The following is a 20,468-nucleotide window of genomic DNA, read 5'->3' on the forward strand; positions in this document are numbered from 1 at the left end:
AGCAGTATGTCCTAGTGCGTGGGCTGGGAAGCTTTAGTGAACTGTTGAGAACAAGAGTTCTGGAAAGGTCTTAGTTCAAATGCTGTTCCCTTGTACTACTAGCTGTGCAACTTCTGGGAAGTTACTTCATTTCTAGGTGCTTTAGTTTCCTCTACTGTAGAATGGGGATAAGTAGCCATCTTACAGGGCTGTTGAGAGAATTACATGGAATTAGGAATGTAAAGTACTTAGTACAGTACTCTGCACATAATAAGCATTCAGTAATAAGTGACGCTATTTATACAAAACAATGGCATTATCATCTTCATCATCACCACCTATCATTAGAGGTCACTTCTTATCATCTTGGTAACCTCTGATTTAGAATGAATTAGATAAAGAAAAAATACCAGGTTGACTGAGACTGATGAAATGTGAATAAGATGCCTGCCTACTAATGAACTTTTTATTTGTTCATTTTTAAAATTGTGGTAAAACATACAGAACATAAACTTACCACCTTAGCCATTTCTAAGTGTACAGTTCAGTAGCATTAAGTATACTCACACTGTTGGGCAAACATCACCACCATCTATCTCCAGGACTTTTCTCATCTTCCCAAACTGAAACTCTACCTATGAAACAACAACTCCCCACTCCCTGTCTTCCCATTCCCTTGTAACCTCTATTCTGCTTTCCGTCCCTGTGAAATTGACTACTCTAGGTACCTCATGTAAGTGCAATCACACAGTATTTGTCCTTTTAATTGTGTTTTGACATTCCCTTCACCCTCACCTATCTGAATACAAGGGTTTAAATCTAGCCAAGGGTCATTCTCAGTCTAGAAGTCACTCCTCAAAGCCTCTTTCAGTACATGCCAGGCCAGGCCATGTCAAGAATTTGGACCACCTCTATGGGAGGAAAAGTTACCAACAAGGTTTCAAGTTCCAAACCAGAACCCCATTCAGTGTGAAGTATGACTGAATCCTTTTGTTAAGGGTTCAGTCAGGCCAAATAGTTCTGAATCATCCAAACTGGGGATGACCAGGGGTTTCTAGCTTGGGATAGATTCCAGGTGAAGCTGGTGAGAGCCTCCACCATGCATTTGTTTCATGTAAATGTTCACTCGTTGACTCTTCACCTGGATATCCAGTGGCTCATAAAATTCAACATATCCCAAACTGGGCTCAACATTTCCAAATCTGCTCCTCCTAATATAATCCTTGCCTCAAATGATGGCATCATCAGCTGTCTAGATGCCTATGGAGGAAATCTAGGAATCATCCTACTTCTTCCTAGTCCTTGACAGGGATCAACTACTAAGTTTTGCCAGTTTTACTTCCATTCTTGAAATATTTTCTTTCCCTTCATCTCTATCATGACTGCTCTAGTTCAGGTCTAATTATCTTTTCCCTAAACTATCTTTTTAGGTTTCTAGGTTCACATTTCAAATCACCTTCTACATAATATCAGAATAATCTCTTTTTATAAAAAGCAAATATATGCCCCTTCTCTACTGAGCATTCTTCAGTAACTTCTTGCTATCCTCAGGATAAAGTCCATATCCGTCAGACTGGTATACGACGCTCTCTGAGTTCTGGGCTCTTACAGACTCGCTAGGTCAATCTGACACTCTTCAGGCTCTATTATATTGATACATTAGAAGAATTCTAAGCCACTTACAGTTCCTCACATATACTCTGTGTCTTCCCACAGTGCTTTTGTTTATGCTAGCCTCTCTGTCTGAAATGTTCTTACTGCCCTCCTGTCCTACCGGGTTGGGTGTCCCTTCTCTGCATCCCCCAAACATCTGGTGTACGCCTAGCACTGCACTTTAAATGTTTCACTGTTGTTTTTATATGTTTATCCTCACTAGACTGAGCCATTCCAGAACAGGCAGCATTCATCCGGTATCCCTAGAGTCTTGAAAGTGCCTGAACCAAAGCAGATGTTCAATACATGGTGAATAAAGGACTAAATCAACAAACAAATGAGAATAACTATGGCATAGGTGAGGTCTGGATGCCACTGGAAGGAAGGAAGGAAGGAAGGAAGGAAGGAAGGAAGGAAAACACATTGGAAAAGAAGAAGTAAAACTGTCGTTATTTGAAGATGACATATAGAGTGTACATAATATTCTAAGAAATCTACTAAAGGTCAAAGGTCAACATACAGAAGTCAATTGTACCCCTATATATTAACAATGAACAATTAACTATGAAAATTAAAAAATACTCCATTCACATTAGCTTAAAAGACTTAGGAATTAATTTAACAGAAGATGTACAAGACCTGTATACTGAAAACTATAAAACACTGCTCCTGGAAACTAAAGAAGATGTAAATAAATGAAAACATACACCATGCTCATGAATCGAAAGACTCAGTGTTTCTAAGACGGCAATTCTCCCCAAATTGAGCTATATATTCAATGCAATCCCAATCATTCTTTTTGTGAAGAAACTGACAAGCTAATTCTAAAATGTATAGGAAAAGGTAGAAGATCTAAACAGCCTAAACAATTTGAAAAAAGAAACACAAGGTTAAAGACTTATCCTACCTGATTTCAAGGCTTACTATAAAATGAAAGTATAGATACATAGATCAACGGAACAGACTAGAGATTACAGAAATAGATATACACTTATTTGGTCAATTGATTTTTGGCAAAAGTGCCAAGGTAATTCAATGAGGAATGGACAGTCTTTTCAACAAATGGTGCTGGAACAAATGGTTATTAGTTTACAAAAAAAAAAAAAAGAACCATGCCCCTTACCTCACACTATACACAAAAATTAACTTGAAATGGATCACAGACTTACATTTAAGAGCTAAAACTATACTCTTTTTAGAATAGACAAGGCAGAAATTCTTGCTGAACTAGATTAGGCAAGAATTTCTTAAGCAGGACACAAAAAGCATGGCCCTTAAAATCAAAAAGTAATAAAATGGACTTAATCAAAATTTATTTTTTTTGCTCTTTGAAAGACATAGTTAAGAAAATGAAAAGGCAAGCCACAGATTGGGAAAAAAGATCTTCAGAAGATATAACTGAAAAGGGGCTTGTATCCAAAATATATAAAGAATTCATAACTCAAAAATAAGACAACAATCCAATTAAAAACAGAAAAAAGATTTGAACAGACACTTCACAAAATAACTTACTTGGCAAATAAGCACATGAAAAGATGCTCAACTAGCCATTAGGGAATTGTAAATTAAAACCACAATGAGACACTACTACACACCCTATAACAACTGAAATTAAAAGGACTGATAATAGTAAGTGTTGGAGACGATGTGAAAGAACTGAAGTCCCATACACTGTTAGTGAGAATGTAACAACTTACAGCCTTCTGGAAAACAGTATGGCAGTATGCTACTGAGTTAAACATATATTTACTATATATGATCCAGCATCCCCACTCCTAGGTTTTTACCGAAGAGAAATAAAAACATATGTCCACACAAAGACTTGTGAAAGAAAGAAAATATAAAAGACTATACTCTTTATGATTCCATTTTTGTGAAATTCTATAACAGAATAAACTATAGTAATGGAAAATATGGTCAGTGGCTCCCTGGGGCTGGAGGTCAACGGAGGGGATTCACTGCAAAGCCACGAGAGAAACTTTTTAGGGTGATGAAAATGTTCCATGTCTTGATTGCGGTGCTAGTTCTTTGACTGTACGTGGTTGCCAACATTCATTTAAGTGTTCACTTAAAATGGGTGAACTTTACTATGTGGAAATTACACCTCAAAAAAGATGGAAAAAATATGCTTCGTGGACTTACGAAAGTTGAATTTGTACAATTAGGAAGCATACAGTATGCAAAAGGAAAAGTCATTAAACCTTAAATCTGAGCATTATTTTCTGGCTTTTTCCTTATGCTGAACATTACTCAGTTCTTCAAGCTAGCGTTAAGATGTCAGCAGTACAATACTGAACACAGACTGTTGTAAAAGTACTCAACCTGTCTTAGTATCTTAGAACTGAGCCATTCAAACATAGGAAAAATAATTGGATTTAAGAAACCTGGTTTCTAGTCCTATTCTTCCCCTAACATCATACATGGCCTTGGTCCAGGCATTCAGCCACATCCTAACCCTGTAATACAGAGAGTTTTCAGAGATTCTTAACCTGAGGTCCATGCACCTTCACCTCCTTCCCCTCCACAAGGGTCCTTGGATAAAATTCAGGGCATCTGGGAACTTGCATGGGAAAAATGTATGTCTTTATATTCACTACTTTTAACTGAAATTTAGCATTTCCTCTGATTATGAATGCAGGCAACCAACTGTAGCAGTGTTAGCAGTACCTTGACATCATTATCAAGAGAAATCACAGATATTTTCATATCACATTGTGGTTGTTGCTCATATCTTCAAATATTCTTTACGCTCATCACTATTTCTAAATTGCAGTGGTTATTAGATTTGCCATGGATATTGTTATTTAAGGTATTAACAAAGAAGCTCTTATATCTCTGTTATTACTTTTTAAAGATTTGATAATAGTATTTTAATATAATTGGCTTCCTTGTAGTACTATATAATTTATTTTATGCATTTTAAAACACTGAAGAAAGGATCCATAGGGTTCACCAAAGGGGTTTTTGGCACAAAAAAGTGTTAAAAACCCCTGGGCAAGATGACCTCTAACCATTCAATTAACTGCTAAGAATTCTATTCAAAACTGGCATAGAGATAGATAGCTCATATTGTAAATAAGATAATTAAAAGCACTTTAAAACTGTAAGGTGGTACACTAACTTAAGAGGTTGTCTTATATAGGCCCATGGGTGAAGCGATGTTTTCAATGATTTCACCCCTTAGTTGTTGTTTTTTTTTTTTTTTGCGGTACGCGGGCCTCTCACCGTTGTGGCCTCTCCCATTGCGGAGCACAGGCTCCGGACGCGCAGGCTCAGCGGCCATGGCTCACGGGCCCAGCCGCTCCGCGGCATGTGGGATACTCCCGGACCGGGGCACGAACCCGTGTCGCCAGCATCGGCAGGCGGACTCTCAACCACTGCGCCACCAGGGAAGCCCCACCCCTTACTTTCTTAACTAAATTATGGGGAAGGAAAACGGGTGGTGATATCCATTATTTGCATCCACATTTCTTTTCTAAAGAAAGATTTTCAAGATTTATGGGTCTTGACTTATTTGGATCCTGCTTTGAACAAACCAACTGTAAAAAAACATGTTTGAGACAAACAGGGAAATTTGAACATAGACTGGGTATTAGATAATATTAAAGAATTAGATGTAATAATGTTATTTTGGACACAGCTCTTTTAAAAAATTCTTATCTGTTAGAGATGCACGTTGAATTACTTACAAGTGAAATAATATTTCACATCTGCTTCAAAATATTCCAGAAAATTAAAAAAAAAAAAGAAAGAAGGTAGACAAAACTACAATATGGGTGATGGGTACATGGGGGTTCATTATATTTTTCTCTCTACTTTTGTGTTTTGAAATTTTTATAATAAAAAGTATTTTTAAAAAAAGATTCATAGGCTATGAGGATAGATCCAGCCCACAGAAATGCTTGGACTGTACTCTGTATAAAAAAAAAAATCAAAATCATGTAAAGGAGCATGCAGCTTGCCACAGTTCCTACCACTCCCACTTGTCTTAGAACCTGGGCTACCTCACATCTATGTTGCCTCTTTGGCTGTAGGTTTGCATGGACTTTGTATAATGAACCATTATAACTGACCACATTACTATGTCTAAACAGGTTAAATCTAGTTTTTGATAATCAGGAACTGGTAATTCTTTTCTGTTTGTTTCGTTATTGTTTTTTGTTTTTAACCCCAATCTTCATTAAAAAAAAATTGAACTATAGTTGATTTACAATATTGTGTTAGTTTCAGGTTTATAGCAAAGTGATTCAGATATATATATATATATATATATATATATATATATTCTTTTTTACATTCTTTTCCATTATAGGTTATTACAAGATATTGAATATAGTTCCCTGTGCTATACAGTAAAAATCCTTGTTCATCTATTTTATATATAATGGTGTGTATCTGTTAATCCCATACTCCTAATTTCTCCCTCCCCCCCTTTCCCCTTTGGTAACCATAAGTTTGTATTCTATGTCTGTGAGTCAGTTTTTGTCTGTAAATAAGTTCATTTATATTATTTTTTAGATTCCACATATAAGTGATATCATATAATATTTGTCTTTCTCTGTCTGACTTACTTCACTTAGTATGATAATCTCTAGGTCCATCCATGTTGCTGCAAATGGCAATATTTCATTCTTTTTTATGGCTGAGTAATATTCCATTGTATATGTATACCATATCTTCTTTATCCATGAATCTGCTGATGGCCACCTAGGTTGCTTCCCTGTCTTGGCTATTGTAAACAGCACTGTTATGAACATTGGGGTGCATGTATCTTTTGGAAATAAGAGTTTTCGTCTTTTCTGGATATATGCCCAGGAATGGGATTGCTGGATCATATGGTAACTCTATTTTTAGTTTTTTAAGGAACCTCCATGCTGTTTTCTATAGTGGCTGCAGGAGCTGATAATTCCTTAATTAAGCCACTTACTTTTCTCTTTCTATGGCCACAGAGTGAAACCCTACTTGAGCCAATATATTTGTGCCACTGGACAGGGGATCACAGCTAGACCAACTGTCACCATCACTGAGGAGTGACACTAGCTTCATGCCTCACTGCCTTCAGATCAGTAATGTCTTTGGTGAGATGTCCACTTACATTCCTGGGAGATGAGACAGTATATGCATATCTCCCAGTACATGGATGGTCACTGACCCTCTACGTTTGTTCCTGGGACTTACAGTTCTCTGTGAAACTCCAAAGGCTTTCGACATTCATCATATACGTGGGGATACTGCCAACCAATGACCTGAAGCATTATAGTAGTATCGTTTATTAGCACATAGGCTCTGGAATCAGTTCCTGGATTTAAATCCTAACTCTGTCACAGTGAATACATTTACTCTTTCTGTGCCACAGTTTTGTCATTTGTAAAATGGGGCACTACTAGTAATTATCCTCAGAAGGACGTTGTGAGGAAGAATAACAATATATATACGCAAGGTACTGAGAACAACTTCTAGAGCATGGTATACACTTAATAGCTGTTAACTATTGTTACTGTAACTATTATCTTCAACAACAGCAAAAGTTTTACAACCAAAATAATGCCCATGTTTCAATAATACTTTAAAATTGATTCTAAGAAAAGGTTATACTGCATGAGATTGATATTATAAAAGTTACTCTTTGTAAACAGCTTCCTTTCTTTCATTGAGTGAGGCGCCTTCTTGGGTTACAATTTGTTAATTTCAAAGCCGCTGCATATGTTTTTAAGTCAAAATCACTGAGTATTCATGACCTTTCTTTAATCAGATAAACTCACTTTAGCAATTACTCCAACGATTACAGTTGAAAAGAATAATATAACATATATAAGAGGGTATTTGGTATTGTGTATCTGATTTACAACCTATTTCCTTACAAGAAGTCCTTTAAGGTCACTGAAGAGGTCTCACAAGGTATTAGAATGAAGAGAATATTCCCAATGAAAATTAATGAAATGAATTCTCAAACCAGGGTCAGAAATTACAAAAAAAAGACTTTCTGGAAGTAGACTCTAAACATGAAACAGAAGTCTCAATTTGAATCAAAATAGTGACAGTGGTTGCTAAAGGACTGGAGCTATTTGAGCTGTAAACCTTGAAGAGGGTGTGTTTGTGTGTGTAATCAAAAGACGAAAACCACTTTGCCCAGCAGAGCTAACCACTTTCAAGGAAGTCCAGGATAAAAATTAACCCAAATGTTTAAAGTATCTAAAATACCCATAGTTCTCTTAATCAAAGCAAAAAGGCATTTTGCATTAGAAAGTAGATTTTCTTTTATCTTTTTCTATATTTTTAAATCATTTTGAACAGTACAGAGAACTGATTGGTTTCACTTTTTGTTCATAATCAATTTTAGTTCCTGTTGCTTTTGATAGTTATTATTACTACTAAAATGATAAAATTAAATCACAAAACTTTACATATTCCTGATCTGAGGTAAATATATTAATTCTAAAATAATATCACACTTTTTATAAATCTGGCTTGAAATGAATTCTAATGCATATCATTGTGGTTCCTAATTTTAATCACTTTGTTGATTCTGATTTACTCTTCAAATCTATTTATTTACATAAAAATGAGATCTGTATCCAAAAAGCAAGCAGGTTTGGGAAACCACACAGTTTTGGTTTTACTGAATTATCTAGTAGCCATCTTGTTTGTTGCTGCTAAATATTCTACTAGACATTGTTTCTGTGGCAAAGAGATGAGTTCACACCACTTTGCTCAGGAGCTGAGTGGCTGTCAATTTCACAGCTTTGCTTTGAGTGGTGAAACGACAGTGACACATCAATGCAAATAATTTCCTTGGTTATACTAGCAATCACACAGCCTGACACAATCAGAGCTTGGAAGGGGCATTTGCAACAATAAACAGAAGGCTCTGATTTTTACTTAAAATTTCAAAAGCTGTCCTGATTTCTAGCTTATTGGCCTTGATTACAGGCCTATGAGGAAAGAATTATTTAAATGACTAGCAGAATTAGTCTGCAGTTGTCAATTTCCTCTAGCTTTCAAAAAAAAAGAAAGAAAAAAAAAAAAGACTTACCAGAAGCTGAGCTCTCTATAAAGCAAAATTACTGTTTTCTGGACTAATGTAAGCTTAAAACTAATGAATGTCCAAATGCGTGGAAAGAGAGACAGATAAGGACAAATACCAAAAGAAGTATATTAGGGAATCTGTGTGAACTTTAATTATTGAAAATAAAGAAAAAAAATCAGAGTAAGAAACTCATCATCTGCTAGAACAAATAAACCCTGCCACCTCCTTCTGCCTCAACGATAACAACTGTGAAATGGAGTAACAGAGCATTCAAAGTCCTACTAAGACCTACCTGAAATAATGGACAGAGCAAAATACAATGAAAATTATTTTCTTCTTTTAACTTCTTTTGAAAATATAAGATTGTCTATAACTAACAGAAAAAGCTGTATTGTTGTATTTACATGATGACATATATAGATATAACATATATGACAATAATAGCACAAACAAGGGGGAGAAGGAGGAGCAAAGCTGTTATATTTTACCAGAATTAAGTCACTATTAAACTGAAGTAGACTGTGTTAAGTTAAAGACGGATACTGCAATCTCTAGAACAAGCTACTAAGAAAATTAAAAGAAAAAAACAAGATAGCTAAAATATCAACAAAGAAATTAAGATGGTACACTAAAAACATTTGTTTGACACAAAATGAGGCAGTAAAAGAGAAACGAAAAAGGAATAAGACAAACAGCAAACAATATCAAAATGGCAGGCCCCAATCCAACTATACCAATAATTACATTAAATGTCAATGGATTAAACTCTCTAATAAAACAGCAGTTTGTTTAAATGTACACAAAAGCAAAACCCAACCATATGCTGTCTACAAGAGACACACTTTAGATTTAAAGGCATTAAAAAAAAAGGTTGAAAGCAGTGGGCTGGAAAAGGTATACCAAGCAAACAAAAAACAAAATAGAGCTGGGATGGGTTATTAATATCAGATGAAATAGACTTTAAGACAAGAAATATCTAGAGACAAAAAGGAACATTCCATAAAAATAAAAGGGTCAATAAGCCGGAAGATATAACAATTATAAACGTACGTGTACCTAAGAACAAAACCAATAGAACTGAAAGGAGAAATAATCCTTCCTGCATTTGTTAGTAGTAGCTACCTTCCTCAACCAAAGGCTTTCCCCAGTTCCTGCCAGGAAACCCTTTCCTACAGCTACAGCTATAGCTCCTTCCAGCTTCTGGTAACCACACTCTCCTCTTGCCCATGCAGTCCTAGGGAAGGTAAAGACTCGCTGCTGCTAACCATCCCTTTTGGTTTTCTTTAACTCTGTCCACACCTTTGAACACAGTCCTTCCATTGAATTCTCCCTAGTTACCTGTATGATGCGCCATCTGTTTTCTGATGGAAACTTGACCTATATCTAAACTCCTCTCCTTGATTTGAAAGAGACTAGTAGTTTCTTACTAAATCGGCATTCTCTCTTTCTCACTCAAGTTAAAAGAACTCTGATTTTTAGTTGGGCGTTTGCTGTCCCAGAAAAAGAACTACATTTCCCAGTCTGCCCTAGCACACATGCTGAGGCCTTATGAACTAAGTTCTAGAATGATGACATGTAATTGGAAGTGGTGCGTGAGACTTCTTCAAAGTCTCATTACATGAGAAGGTGTGTCCGCTCCTTCCATCTTTTCTCTATTCTCTTACTTGGATTGTGACAGCTGGAGCTCCAACAGCTTTTTTGGCCTATACGCAAGAAAGTCACACCCAAGGGATGATGGAGTATAAAGCTTGAAGGAATCTGGGTCCCATGTGACCTCTGGATATGTCATTCCAGCCCTGGACTGCTTCCTTATACACAAGAAAGAAATACACTTCTACCTTGCTTAAACCATTGTTTTTCAAGCATTTATTACCACTCCATCCCGATACACATGGCCTGTGAGGCACTATTCTATCTGGCCCTGACTCTCTTTCTAAACTCTCTCATGTGACTCTCTTTGCTCACTGTGCTCCAGTCACACTGGCTCATGCAAAGCCCTTTGCTACCTTTTGTAGCTCTTTGCACAAGAGGACTTTCTTTCTCCTGAAATCTCTTCACTGAACCTGAATGGCTGCTCATTAAGGTCTCAGCTGAAATGTCAGCTCCTATGAGAAGGCTTCCCTGACCATCCCAGCAACAGCTCCCCTCTTAGCCTCTTTCAAAGCCCTCTGTTTTGTTCCATTATGGTATTTGTCGCCATCTGTAACATATATTTGTTAGTTTACTTCTTTATTGTCTGTCTCTCTCATTAGACTCCATTAGGGACAGTGTCTCTCTTTCTAATTCTCTCTTATATATATAACATATGAAGTTTTCCCTGTGTCACTCATCATCACTTTGTTCCTTGCATACAGTAAGCGAGCTTAGAGAATATTTGTTTTTAAAAATGCGTATCAGTGTACCACACCTTTATCTGATCTCTTTTCTCATTAACTAGATCAGGGGTTGGCAAACTTCTTTTGTAAAGAGTCAAAGAGGAAATATTTTAGGCTTCACCATTTTTGTTGCATATTCTTCTTTTCTTTCCCCTAACAACTCTTTAAAAACATAAAAACCATTCTTAGCTCAAGGGCCATATAAGAATAGACTCAGGGTGGAGTCTGGCCCATAGGCTGTGGCCAACCAACCCTTGCTCGAGACTCTGTGTGTCTTAAGGTCAAGCCTGAATTATTTACTTATATCCCCTGGGACCTAGCACAAGCCTGAGCACACAGCAGGTTCGCCATCAACTCAGAACTCAGGTGAATTGGATTAAATTGATTGGGTTAGGGGTCGAGAAGAGAAGAAATGAAATGGAATACCTAAAATGGTCAGATTTGGTCCAATATGTATTTTGCCAGGGAGATAAGGCCTATGGTCCAGGCTGGATGACTCAAAGGGTCATTTACCAAGGAGTTACAGGTAACTGCAAAAGATCTCAATACCCTCTCCTTCCAAGCAGCAACCCTGCGACCTTAGGCAGCTGCATTCCTTATAGTGCAGCTGACAGGGGCCCATGAAAAACAGGCAATTTTCCCCAGTGGTTGCTTTTGTTCTGTGTCACTGTGCCTTGCTATCTGGTTCTCTTGTCATCCAGTATTCTGAAAAGCTGCTGCCTTAAATATAGCATCTACCTCCAGAGGTAAAATACAGCTTGGCAAATACAGAATTACCTACATAACCACTACAGATAATTCTTAGATGATGGCCAGGAAACCTTTCCGAAAACAGTTTCTGAATGAAAGCAAGTCCCTGATCCTGCTGTGGTTCCAACTCTTGCGATATGTTGATATGGATGAAGGAAAGAAAGAAGGAATAAATGGATGAAAATTCTCCATGGTCAGAGCTCCCCTCCTGGAACTGCCAGAATGCCAGGAAGTTGCAGTGTCTCCTGAGAGATCCCAGAATCCGTACAATGTTCTTTCTCCCCTAGGGCATTCTTACTTCCGAACCCTCTGGCAAGGTCTGAGGTCACAGCCATCAGCCTCAAGAGAGGACTGCCTCTTTCCTCTAGCATCCAGAATGCTCGGAATTATTGCCAGCACCTGCCCTCTCGACAAACCTCTTTCTGGGCCTGGGCAGAACAGAGGGTGGGGGAGACCAGAGACGTTATCTGTGTCCTGCCAGGTCTTCAAGCTGCATGGAGCAGTGAACCAGTCACAGAAGACTGGCTCCATCTCTAGGCGCTTCCTTCTTCCTTTTTCTTGTTCTTGAGATCTCAGAATAATTCAAGGCAATGTTCTATCATTAAGTCTCCCCACCCCATAATGCCACCCCATATTCAACTCCCATCTTCATGACGGGAAAAAAGGGAATAAGTGGTCCCACGGGGGTTGTAACCAAGCAAGCAGATGCTTCCAAAAGAAGGTAAGTTTCAGATGCTTAACTGTACGACTGAATAAAACGCATCACCTAACCAAGCTTCACTATCATGTTACAAGTCCTACATTTTAGATATAAGAAAGTAGCAAAAGGGTGGAAATAATTTATTTAAAGACAGGCTGTGAGTTAATGACGGAGCAGGAAACAGCATCAAAATCCCCTGATTCACAGACAAGGTCTTATCTGCCAAAGAGCCGAGAACATGGGCCGTGATGCTAAGAGCGGAGAGCAAACGGCCCGGGGAGGAAAGGAGTAAGAGCCTAAGGAAACACTTCGGAAAAAGTAAATTAAACAAATCTCAAGGTCCCTGTACCTGTTCTAATGAGTGTCTGGGGGTTCTATGTTTCGGAAGAAGGTAATCAAAACTAAGTGAAAATATGACTTTAGGACTTAATTTTGCATGTGACAGAGGAAGGCAGAGAAGGGGCTGTAAGAAATAGTGGATACACAGTACTGTGGGGAAAACATTCTTTGGGGAATAGACCTTCCAAAGGAACAAGAACTGCCGTGACACTGAACGCACTGAGAGGAGAGCCAGCAGGAGCTGAGAGGTGGACGCTCTTTTATCCCGGAACAGCTCTCCTGCCAGGCCCCACCAGAACAGGCAGCCTTGAGTTGCATGTGGAAAACACAGGTGAGAAAGATGAGTGCCGAGGATATCTTTTTCCCCTTATATCTGATATGATCTGACATCATCTTTTACTTTATTATTATTTTTTTGTGTGGTACGCGGGCATCTCACTGCTGCGGCCTCTCGCGTTGCGGAGCACAGGCTCCGGACACACAGGCTCTGAGGCCATGGCTCACGGGCCCAGCCGCTCTGCGGCATGTGGGATCTTCCCGGACCGGGGCACGAACCCATGTCCCCTGCATTGGCAGGCGGACCCTCAACAACTGCGCCACCAGGGAAGCCCTGACATCATCTTTTTTGAAAATGGAATCATGGCTAGGAGACCAAAGTAAGTTTCGGGACAAACTGTTGAGATTTCATGCCACTTTGGGATGAAGAAATTGGTTGAAGCAGTCATCTAATTTACTGTTTGTAACTGTCCTCCTGTGTGTCCTTCCTTCTGCGTCCTTCTCTCACAGCTACTCCCGGAGGCCTCAGACCATAGCCACCACCATTCATGGCAGGGGACAGGTCCCTATTGCTGAGCTGGGCTAGAGGAAACACACCAGACTAATCCCCCAGGCAGCTGTCCAGGGTCATGAGACACAAACCAAGCGTACAGTCAGGATCTGGGGTCAGGTTACCAGGCTAGAAACAGAATCACTGGGATAAAGATGGTGGGGCAAAGTGGACAGAGCAAATAGGAAGTGAGATCTCAGAAAGCAATTAACACTCAGAACAGAAAACCAAAGCCGTGATAAGGTCAGAATTAAAAGTGAGAGCTGGAAGCAGCAGTACGAAGTTCCGCTCAGTAGAGCCACAGAAGATGGTGAGCAAAGAGGAGAGTGCCAGGAGGCCTTGACTGTGGGACTTCCTCTTCCACCTGGCCCTGTATTGCAGGTTAAGCTCCATCTGCTGATGTCTCCACAGGACTTACCAACCAAATCCCCAGTGACATGAGAGGGAACTAAAACAGAGGGAGGCTTGTCCTAGTGATTTGAACAAGGTCATATAATTAGTTGGAGGCACACCCAAGATGAAAATCTTCACCTCTCCAACTCTCTGCTTATCTGTACGCATAATTAATATAGAGCAACATGCTTGCATTTTTCAGATGCATTTGAAAAGATGGTCCCCATGTAAGACTAGTTATCGAGTAGGAGCTCCGTATGAAGCACTGCATGACAAGGTGGTTATCACTGGGAAATGCCTTAAACGACAGGGATAACCAACTTCTTAGAAGTACGTATGGCCAACTCTCAATCATCTCTATGTAGATTATACCGTGGTAAGGTTTTCATTAGAGTTTTCTTCCCTCTACCACTATGGACATTTGGGGGTTTCTTCCCCTACTATCTGTTGATGTGACGTCAGGTAAGACAAATTAAGAACTATTTTAGCCTAAGCAAATCATAACCAAGAAAGTAAAACTGCTGGGGAAGAAAAATCCCCCCAAGTCATTATCTTTACACTGACAGCTTGGCTAAACAGGGCCAAAGCTGTGCATCCTGAAATAGTTTATTTAAGTCTAGGGTAGTTCCACATACTGAGTGAAGTCAACCCAAACCCACTGCTTTTGTGTAACTGGACTCGGGAGAGCTGAAACTTCTGTGCCTTTGGCTTGAAGTCTGGGCATGTTGCATATCAAATGACTAAAGAATAAAGCTCGTAGCTGACTTGCAACTCAAACCTGGCACCATGGGTCACTGGTTCTTATATAACAAAGAAATATACAAAAGAGACTCTAAATGATCCATTAAGCGAAAGCTGGAGCAATGTTTACTGACTGATTAATATCATACAACAGGAATTTAAATAAGCCTACTGTGTGGAAAACACTGAGAAGTCATGTCAGGAATTCATCAAAACATAGTCCCACCTTTAAGATATATATTATATATTACCAAAGTTACAGATTTTTTTCACTTAATAAGAATGATAACCAAATGATCAAAGCAATATGTTTTGAGTAATCTTGAAAGTTTTGAGGCCTGAATCTGGAAAGATACTTTGAAAACAGAAATCTCTCTAGGGTAGGGTTTCTTAAATTCAGCACTACTGACATTGTGGACTCAATAACTTTTTGTTTTAGGGACCTGTCCTATGCACTGTAGGATGTTTAGCTGCATCTCTGACCTCTACCCACTAATGCCAGTAACAACAACCGCCAGCCCTGGTCCCCTACCCGTCGTGACAAACAAAAATGTTTCCAGACATGACCAAATGTCCCCTGAGCAGCAAATGATACCTTGTTGAGAACCACTGATGTAGAGATATTTTCTCTTGAAGACCACGCAGTAAATAGACTTATGCTAAAGTAAAAGGAACCAAGTCAGGACACTAAAGTTTGTCATATTCATTATTACATGTGGTTTAGTACATTTTTAAATGCAGGCTGACATGCTAATAGCAAAAGTATACTCACTGTGTACAAGAAAACAAAAATCCTTCCACATCAGCAACAGAGTGAGTTTTGTAAAGCCTTCTGCATCATATTCCACGACACCCCTAAGTAATAAAAACATACACACAAACAAAAAACCCTCATAAAAACAAGGTATAAAGGAGATGGAAACAAGTAAAGAGTATATTCATAAAGTCAGGGTTATTGAATCCGAGATGCATTTAAGACAAGTGAGTGTTACCACAGGAAGGATGTGGGATTTGGAATGAAAGCAGCTAGGTTTAAGTTACAGCTTTGCCATTTTACTATCTGTTACAACCTCGGGCAAATCACTTAACCTTTGGAGCCTCAGTTTCCTCATCCGTAAAACAAATATAATCATATTTGTAAACTTCATCATGGAGTTGTGAAAAACAAGTAAAGTAAACCATAAAATGTTATGCAAATGTTAGTTATTAGTGATGAGCAAAAGGACAAATGAAGAAATCAGGGCAACAATGACCCTATGTCTGTATAGTGATAGTGAAATCTCACTCACTTAGGCACTGAACAGTAACAAGCAGTGACAATATTACTAACTACAGGATTATATACTACTTTCTTCCAAAGGATTTGGAATCCTTTCTCTTGTGTCCCCCTATCCTCCCCACCAGGCTCAAGACAGAGTAGCAACGTTAGCTGGGTGGACACTGGGTTCAGATGGGAGATGCACGCTTCATGCGTCAATGGAGAACAGCCTCTGAGCACGGAAGGGCCTGGAGAGAATTCTGATAGGCTCACCTCCCCCATTTCCCTCAAGAGCTAAGTGCTTAGGGGGTGTTACCATAATGTGCCAATACTAACCACACAGCGAGGACAAGGATAATGGTCTCTCTTGTCCATACAAGGAGGCCTTTGTTGTCCTTAGAGATGCCTTCATCCTGGCTGAGTCAGGCCAATCAGACCATTAATACTGATGGCCTCCAGGTTTAAGTAGGAAGGAACAGTTGAACTCATTGGGAAGGTAAGGGAACTAAGGCACTGAAGGCTTAGTGATTTGCTCAAAGACTGTTGATACATCACTAAGATCTGCTGACTTAAGTCAACAACTCTGTTCACCAGTTTGTATTTCTTTTAAGGATATGTAATTTACTCAACATTATAACACTGATATCTAAACTTTTTAGATCCTGCATCCCGTAAGCAAAAACGAGCACAGAATCCTTTTCATTACGCATATAGTGCAGTATATGGTAGTACTTGTATATGATTTCGTAATTGTATACAAGTACTACTATATTATATGTATTAAAAAACACAAAAATGTACATAAACCGAATGAGATTTAAAAACAAGTGTAAATTCGATTTTCACCCTTTTCGTGAATGGAGTGAGATGGGGCACACACCCCTGAGGGATGTGTACCCTGCTTTGGAGGTTATTGTGTTAATGTCTGCATTTTCGATTATATATAAGAAAGATAATCTTACTCAAAAATGAGGAGACTAACGGTGTCATTTATTAACCACTGTTTGGATCATAAGCACTTTCTCAAAATGCTCATAAATAAAGCTGAAAAAAATCTTAAGTATTAGAGACTCACGTAAGAGACAGTCATACTGTTTAGATATTGATACTTCTATTTTGGGGATATGACAAATTTCACTGTGGATAATGAGAAAATTTCTTGAAATTGTTTTGAGGAGTCAGAAATTTTGCTTATAATTATGCCACATTTGTAAAATTATACCCCAACCTTATTTTTTTTTAAGATTTTTTTTGACGTGGACCATTTTTAAAGTCTTTCGTAAAATTGTTTCTGTTTTATGTTTTGGTTTTTTTGGCCTCGGGGCATGTGGGATCATAGCTCCCTGACCAGGGATCGAACCCACACTCCCTGCCCTGGAAAGCAAAGTCCTAACCACTGGGCCGCCAGGGAAGTCCCCCCAACCTTATTCTTGACCTCATCTTCTCTTTCTTATTCCTTTTGCCCTAATTTCTTCATTTACTTATTTAAAATTTTAATACACACACACACACACACACCACTTCTCTGGAATAAGGTGGGACATAACTAGACCACTAAAACCCTTAGGGCTTAGTCCCCCCAGGTAGGTAGAGGGATCCACCTTTTAAAGAAGACTGTGAGGAAAGTCCATTCCCCAACTAAGCCCTGAGGGGAAAGTTGATAAGGGCTCTACCATCATTAAGGAAACAGCTGCAGAGCAGCCCACCTCGGGCAAAGGAAAGGGCCAGAGCACAGGGAGGGTGGGAGGAGATGTCTACCCTGGAACTGCAGCTATACACTTCCCTCCTCCCTTGTGGGGCCTTCTTCCAACTCCTAATCCCAAGTGTGAGTCATCGTGATGGTGTCTAATGCCAGACTTCCTTCCCGAATCTCTGTGGCCCTGTGGGGAGCAGTGGTCCTATCAGGAGACTTGAGTCCTGGGAACAGGATCCCAGCCTGGCTTTCTCTCCCCGAGATGTGTGACTTCCGCCGGGTGCCTGAACTGGCCAAGGTTTCGGGGCTTTCTTCAGTAGAATGTGCCAGTCATGCCTGCCTGCTTCACCTCATGACTGCTCTGTGATGACGGAGGTGAAAGTGTTGTGCAGACTATAAAGAGCCTGAGAAGAAGCAGGCCTTATGCCCACTGTTACTGCAGTGTTTGGGGCTAGTCATGCGCTGCTCCAGGGAAGATATTTGATTCTACTATTTGCTAAAGAATGCTAAAGAAAAAAGTCTTCCTGGGAGCTTCAGTGTAAGCAACACACCAAGAAGAATCAAAATGGCATTCGGAGGTATCATACGGAAGAACTGCTATTTTCTTAATCAAGCCCTTATATTAGGGTCATCAGGACGTGAGTGCGTCATTGATTTGTGGTTTAAACAAAGAACTTACGTGCCAAAGTGACTGAGAAAAGCAGCAATATACTCTCTTCTTTTGTGATATCCTTGAATCACATACTGCACCTGGAATAGGAACCCAAAGCTGAGAAGTGGAGTAGGAAATCATTAAACATTTTATTATGTAAAATTTCAAAGATTCAGAGAAGTAGAAAGAATAGCAAATTGAACACCCATATTCCCACACCTATATTCAACAACTGTGAATATTTTGTCTAGTTGCTTTATCCAGCCATCTACCTACCTATCAACCTGTCAATCAATCTTGCTGAAGTGTTTCAAAGGAAATTAGAGACATCATGACAGTTTGCCCCTAAACACTTAGGCATGCATCTCCGAAAAACAAGACATTTTCCTGCATAACCACAATACTGTTATCATACCAAATTTAATAATCATTCTCTGAATTCATTTAGTACGCTGTCCATTTTCAAAACTTCCCAACTGTCCCCAAAACATTTTTGAAAAAAGCAGGGTGTAAACAGGGATCAGGCATTTAATTCAGAAAGTCTTTTACTATAGAATAATAGTACCTCCTGGGGTGTGGATGTGTGTATATAATATTGACTTTCCAAAGAGACTGGGCTAGTTGTCTTATTCTGTATTCTCGATTCTCTGATTGTTTCCTTCCTTTTTTCTCTACCATCTGTATTTCCTAAAATTGGAAGTTAGAGCTAAAGGTGTGACTAGATTCAGGTTAAATATTTTGGGCAAGAAAACTTCCTAGGTAATACTGAGTTTGATCATTGGTTAAGGTGATGCCAGCCAGACCACTCTACTGTAAGGGGATGTTTCCCCTCTGCCATAGTGAGTAATCCAGGGGTACACCCCTCAAAGCATGGGAAGATCTAGTTCCCATGAACCTTTTACTTAATGGTTTTAGTATCTGTTGGGAGATCCTTGTCTGAATCGATTACTTCACTAGGACCTGAAAAAATGGTGATTTTTGTATTCTCTCATTCCATCTGCATTTATCAGCTGGAATTCTCTATAAAGAAGAGCTTCCTCTCATCCAGTGGGTCTATTTGGTTATCTTGAACTACAACGCCTATTGAAAAGGCACAGAAATGCTCAATTCTTTCTTTTTAAGCTCATAACATTCAGAATAAGGAGTGTTACAACAGGAGATTTTATTTTGCCTTTTTATATTTCCTTGTTATCACCAAATGACAGTTTCTATAAAAAAAATTTGTGAACTCATTAAGCTAGGCATCTGAAAGTTAGTCATTTACCCATCAGCGTCTAACACAAAAATACATTCCTTATGAAATGTCTTCATAATGGCTGAAAGAAACAGTGGGAGAAAAAGACCCCCCAAATTGTTTATATTGGCTGTAGTCACACTGAGTTTCCATGGATAACAAAAGCCCGAGATAAAGTGCTTGAAATAACCTTGACACAATTGGTACTGATAGCCATTTGTACCCTTTAAAAGTAAAACAATTCTATTTATATAACAGGGGTTTTATGTCAATTTATAAAAACAGTGCTTGCTTTGCAGGCTTAATGCAGGATCAGAAATGTTATTTTGGGAAAAGAAAAACAGATGATAAGTTTGCTTAAGTGGCTTTGTTTAAAAAGGAGATGAAAACAGTTCTGTATACTTGATTTTAAAAACAGAAAACCATTCTAACAGAAACCCACAACAAAACTGGCTATAAAGATAGATTCCAATGTAATTATGGAAATTCATTTGAAGAGATTGTTTCTAAAAGCAGCCCATACTGTCCTCGTTTGTGGCAAGGAGAAGAACATCAATTTTAAAAGACAAGCAAAATTAATGAAAGGGAACCAGATAAGAAAAACTGACTGATTCTTGTATTTCTGGGAAAATGGTATTACAATTTTTTTGAGGAAAATGTATGACTAGAAATTAATCTCAATTGGAGAGCTTTAAAAAGGCTTTTCTTCTTGGTTCTGGAAGACCAAATTTGCATTTTTCTCTATAATACTGGGATATCTAGATTTGAAGGCAGCGCAAAGTCCCCCAGTGTAAATAAGAAATCTGTGCTCTGATCAGTTTTGTAGGAGGGCAGTGGCTGGGGTAATT

The 20,468-nt window shown here is 38.8% G+C and overlaps 1 protein-coding gene across 6 annotated transcripts in view; it reads right to left on the bottom strand.

Moving 5' to 3' along the window:
- Nucleotides 1–20,468, bottom strand: part of BABAM2 (BRISC and BRCA1 A complex member 2) — a 446,047-nt gene that overhangs the window by 77,981 nt on the left and 347,598 nt on the right. For 5 of the 6 annotated variants that reach the window (XM_033425181.2, XM_033425184.2, XM_004268165.4 and 2 more), the window contains 2 exons: nt 18,414–18,484; nt 15,556–15,638 (listed from right to left, as the gene is read on the bottom strand). In XM_033425181.2, coding sequence (XP_033281072.1) covers nt 15,556–15,638; nt 18,414–18,484 — 154 coding nt within the window. The remainder of the gene's footprint in view (nt 1–15,555; nt 15,639–18,413; nt 18,485–20,468) is intronic. The other variant, XM_049696342.1, reaches the window with a different exon arrangement.

The sequence above is a fragment of the Orcinus orca genome, chromosome 13 (genome assembly GCF_937001465.1).
Source record: "Orcinus orca chromosome 13, mOrcOrc1.1, whole genome shotgun sequence".
NCBI classification, from domain to species: Eukaryota; Metazoa; Chordata; class Mammalia; order Artiodactyla; family Delphinidae; genus Orcinus; species Orcinus orca.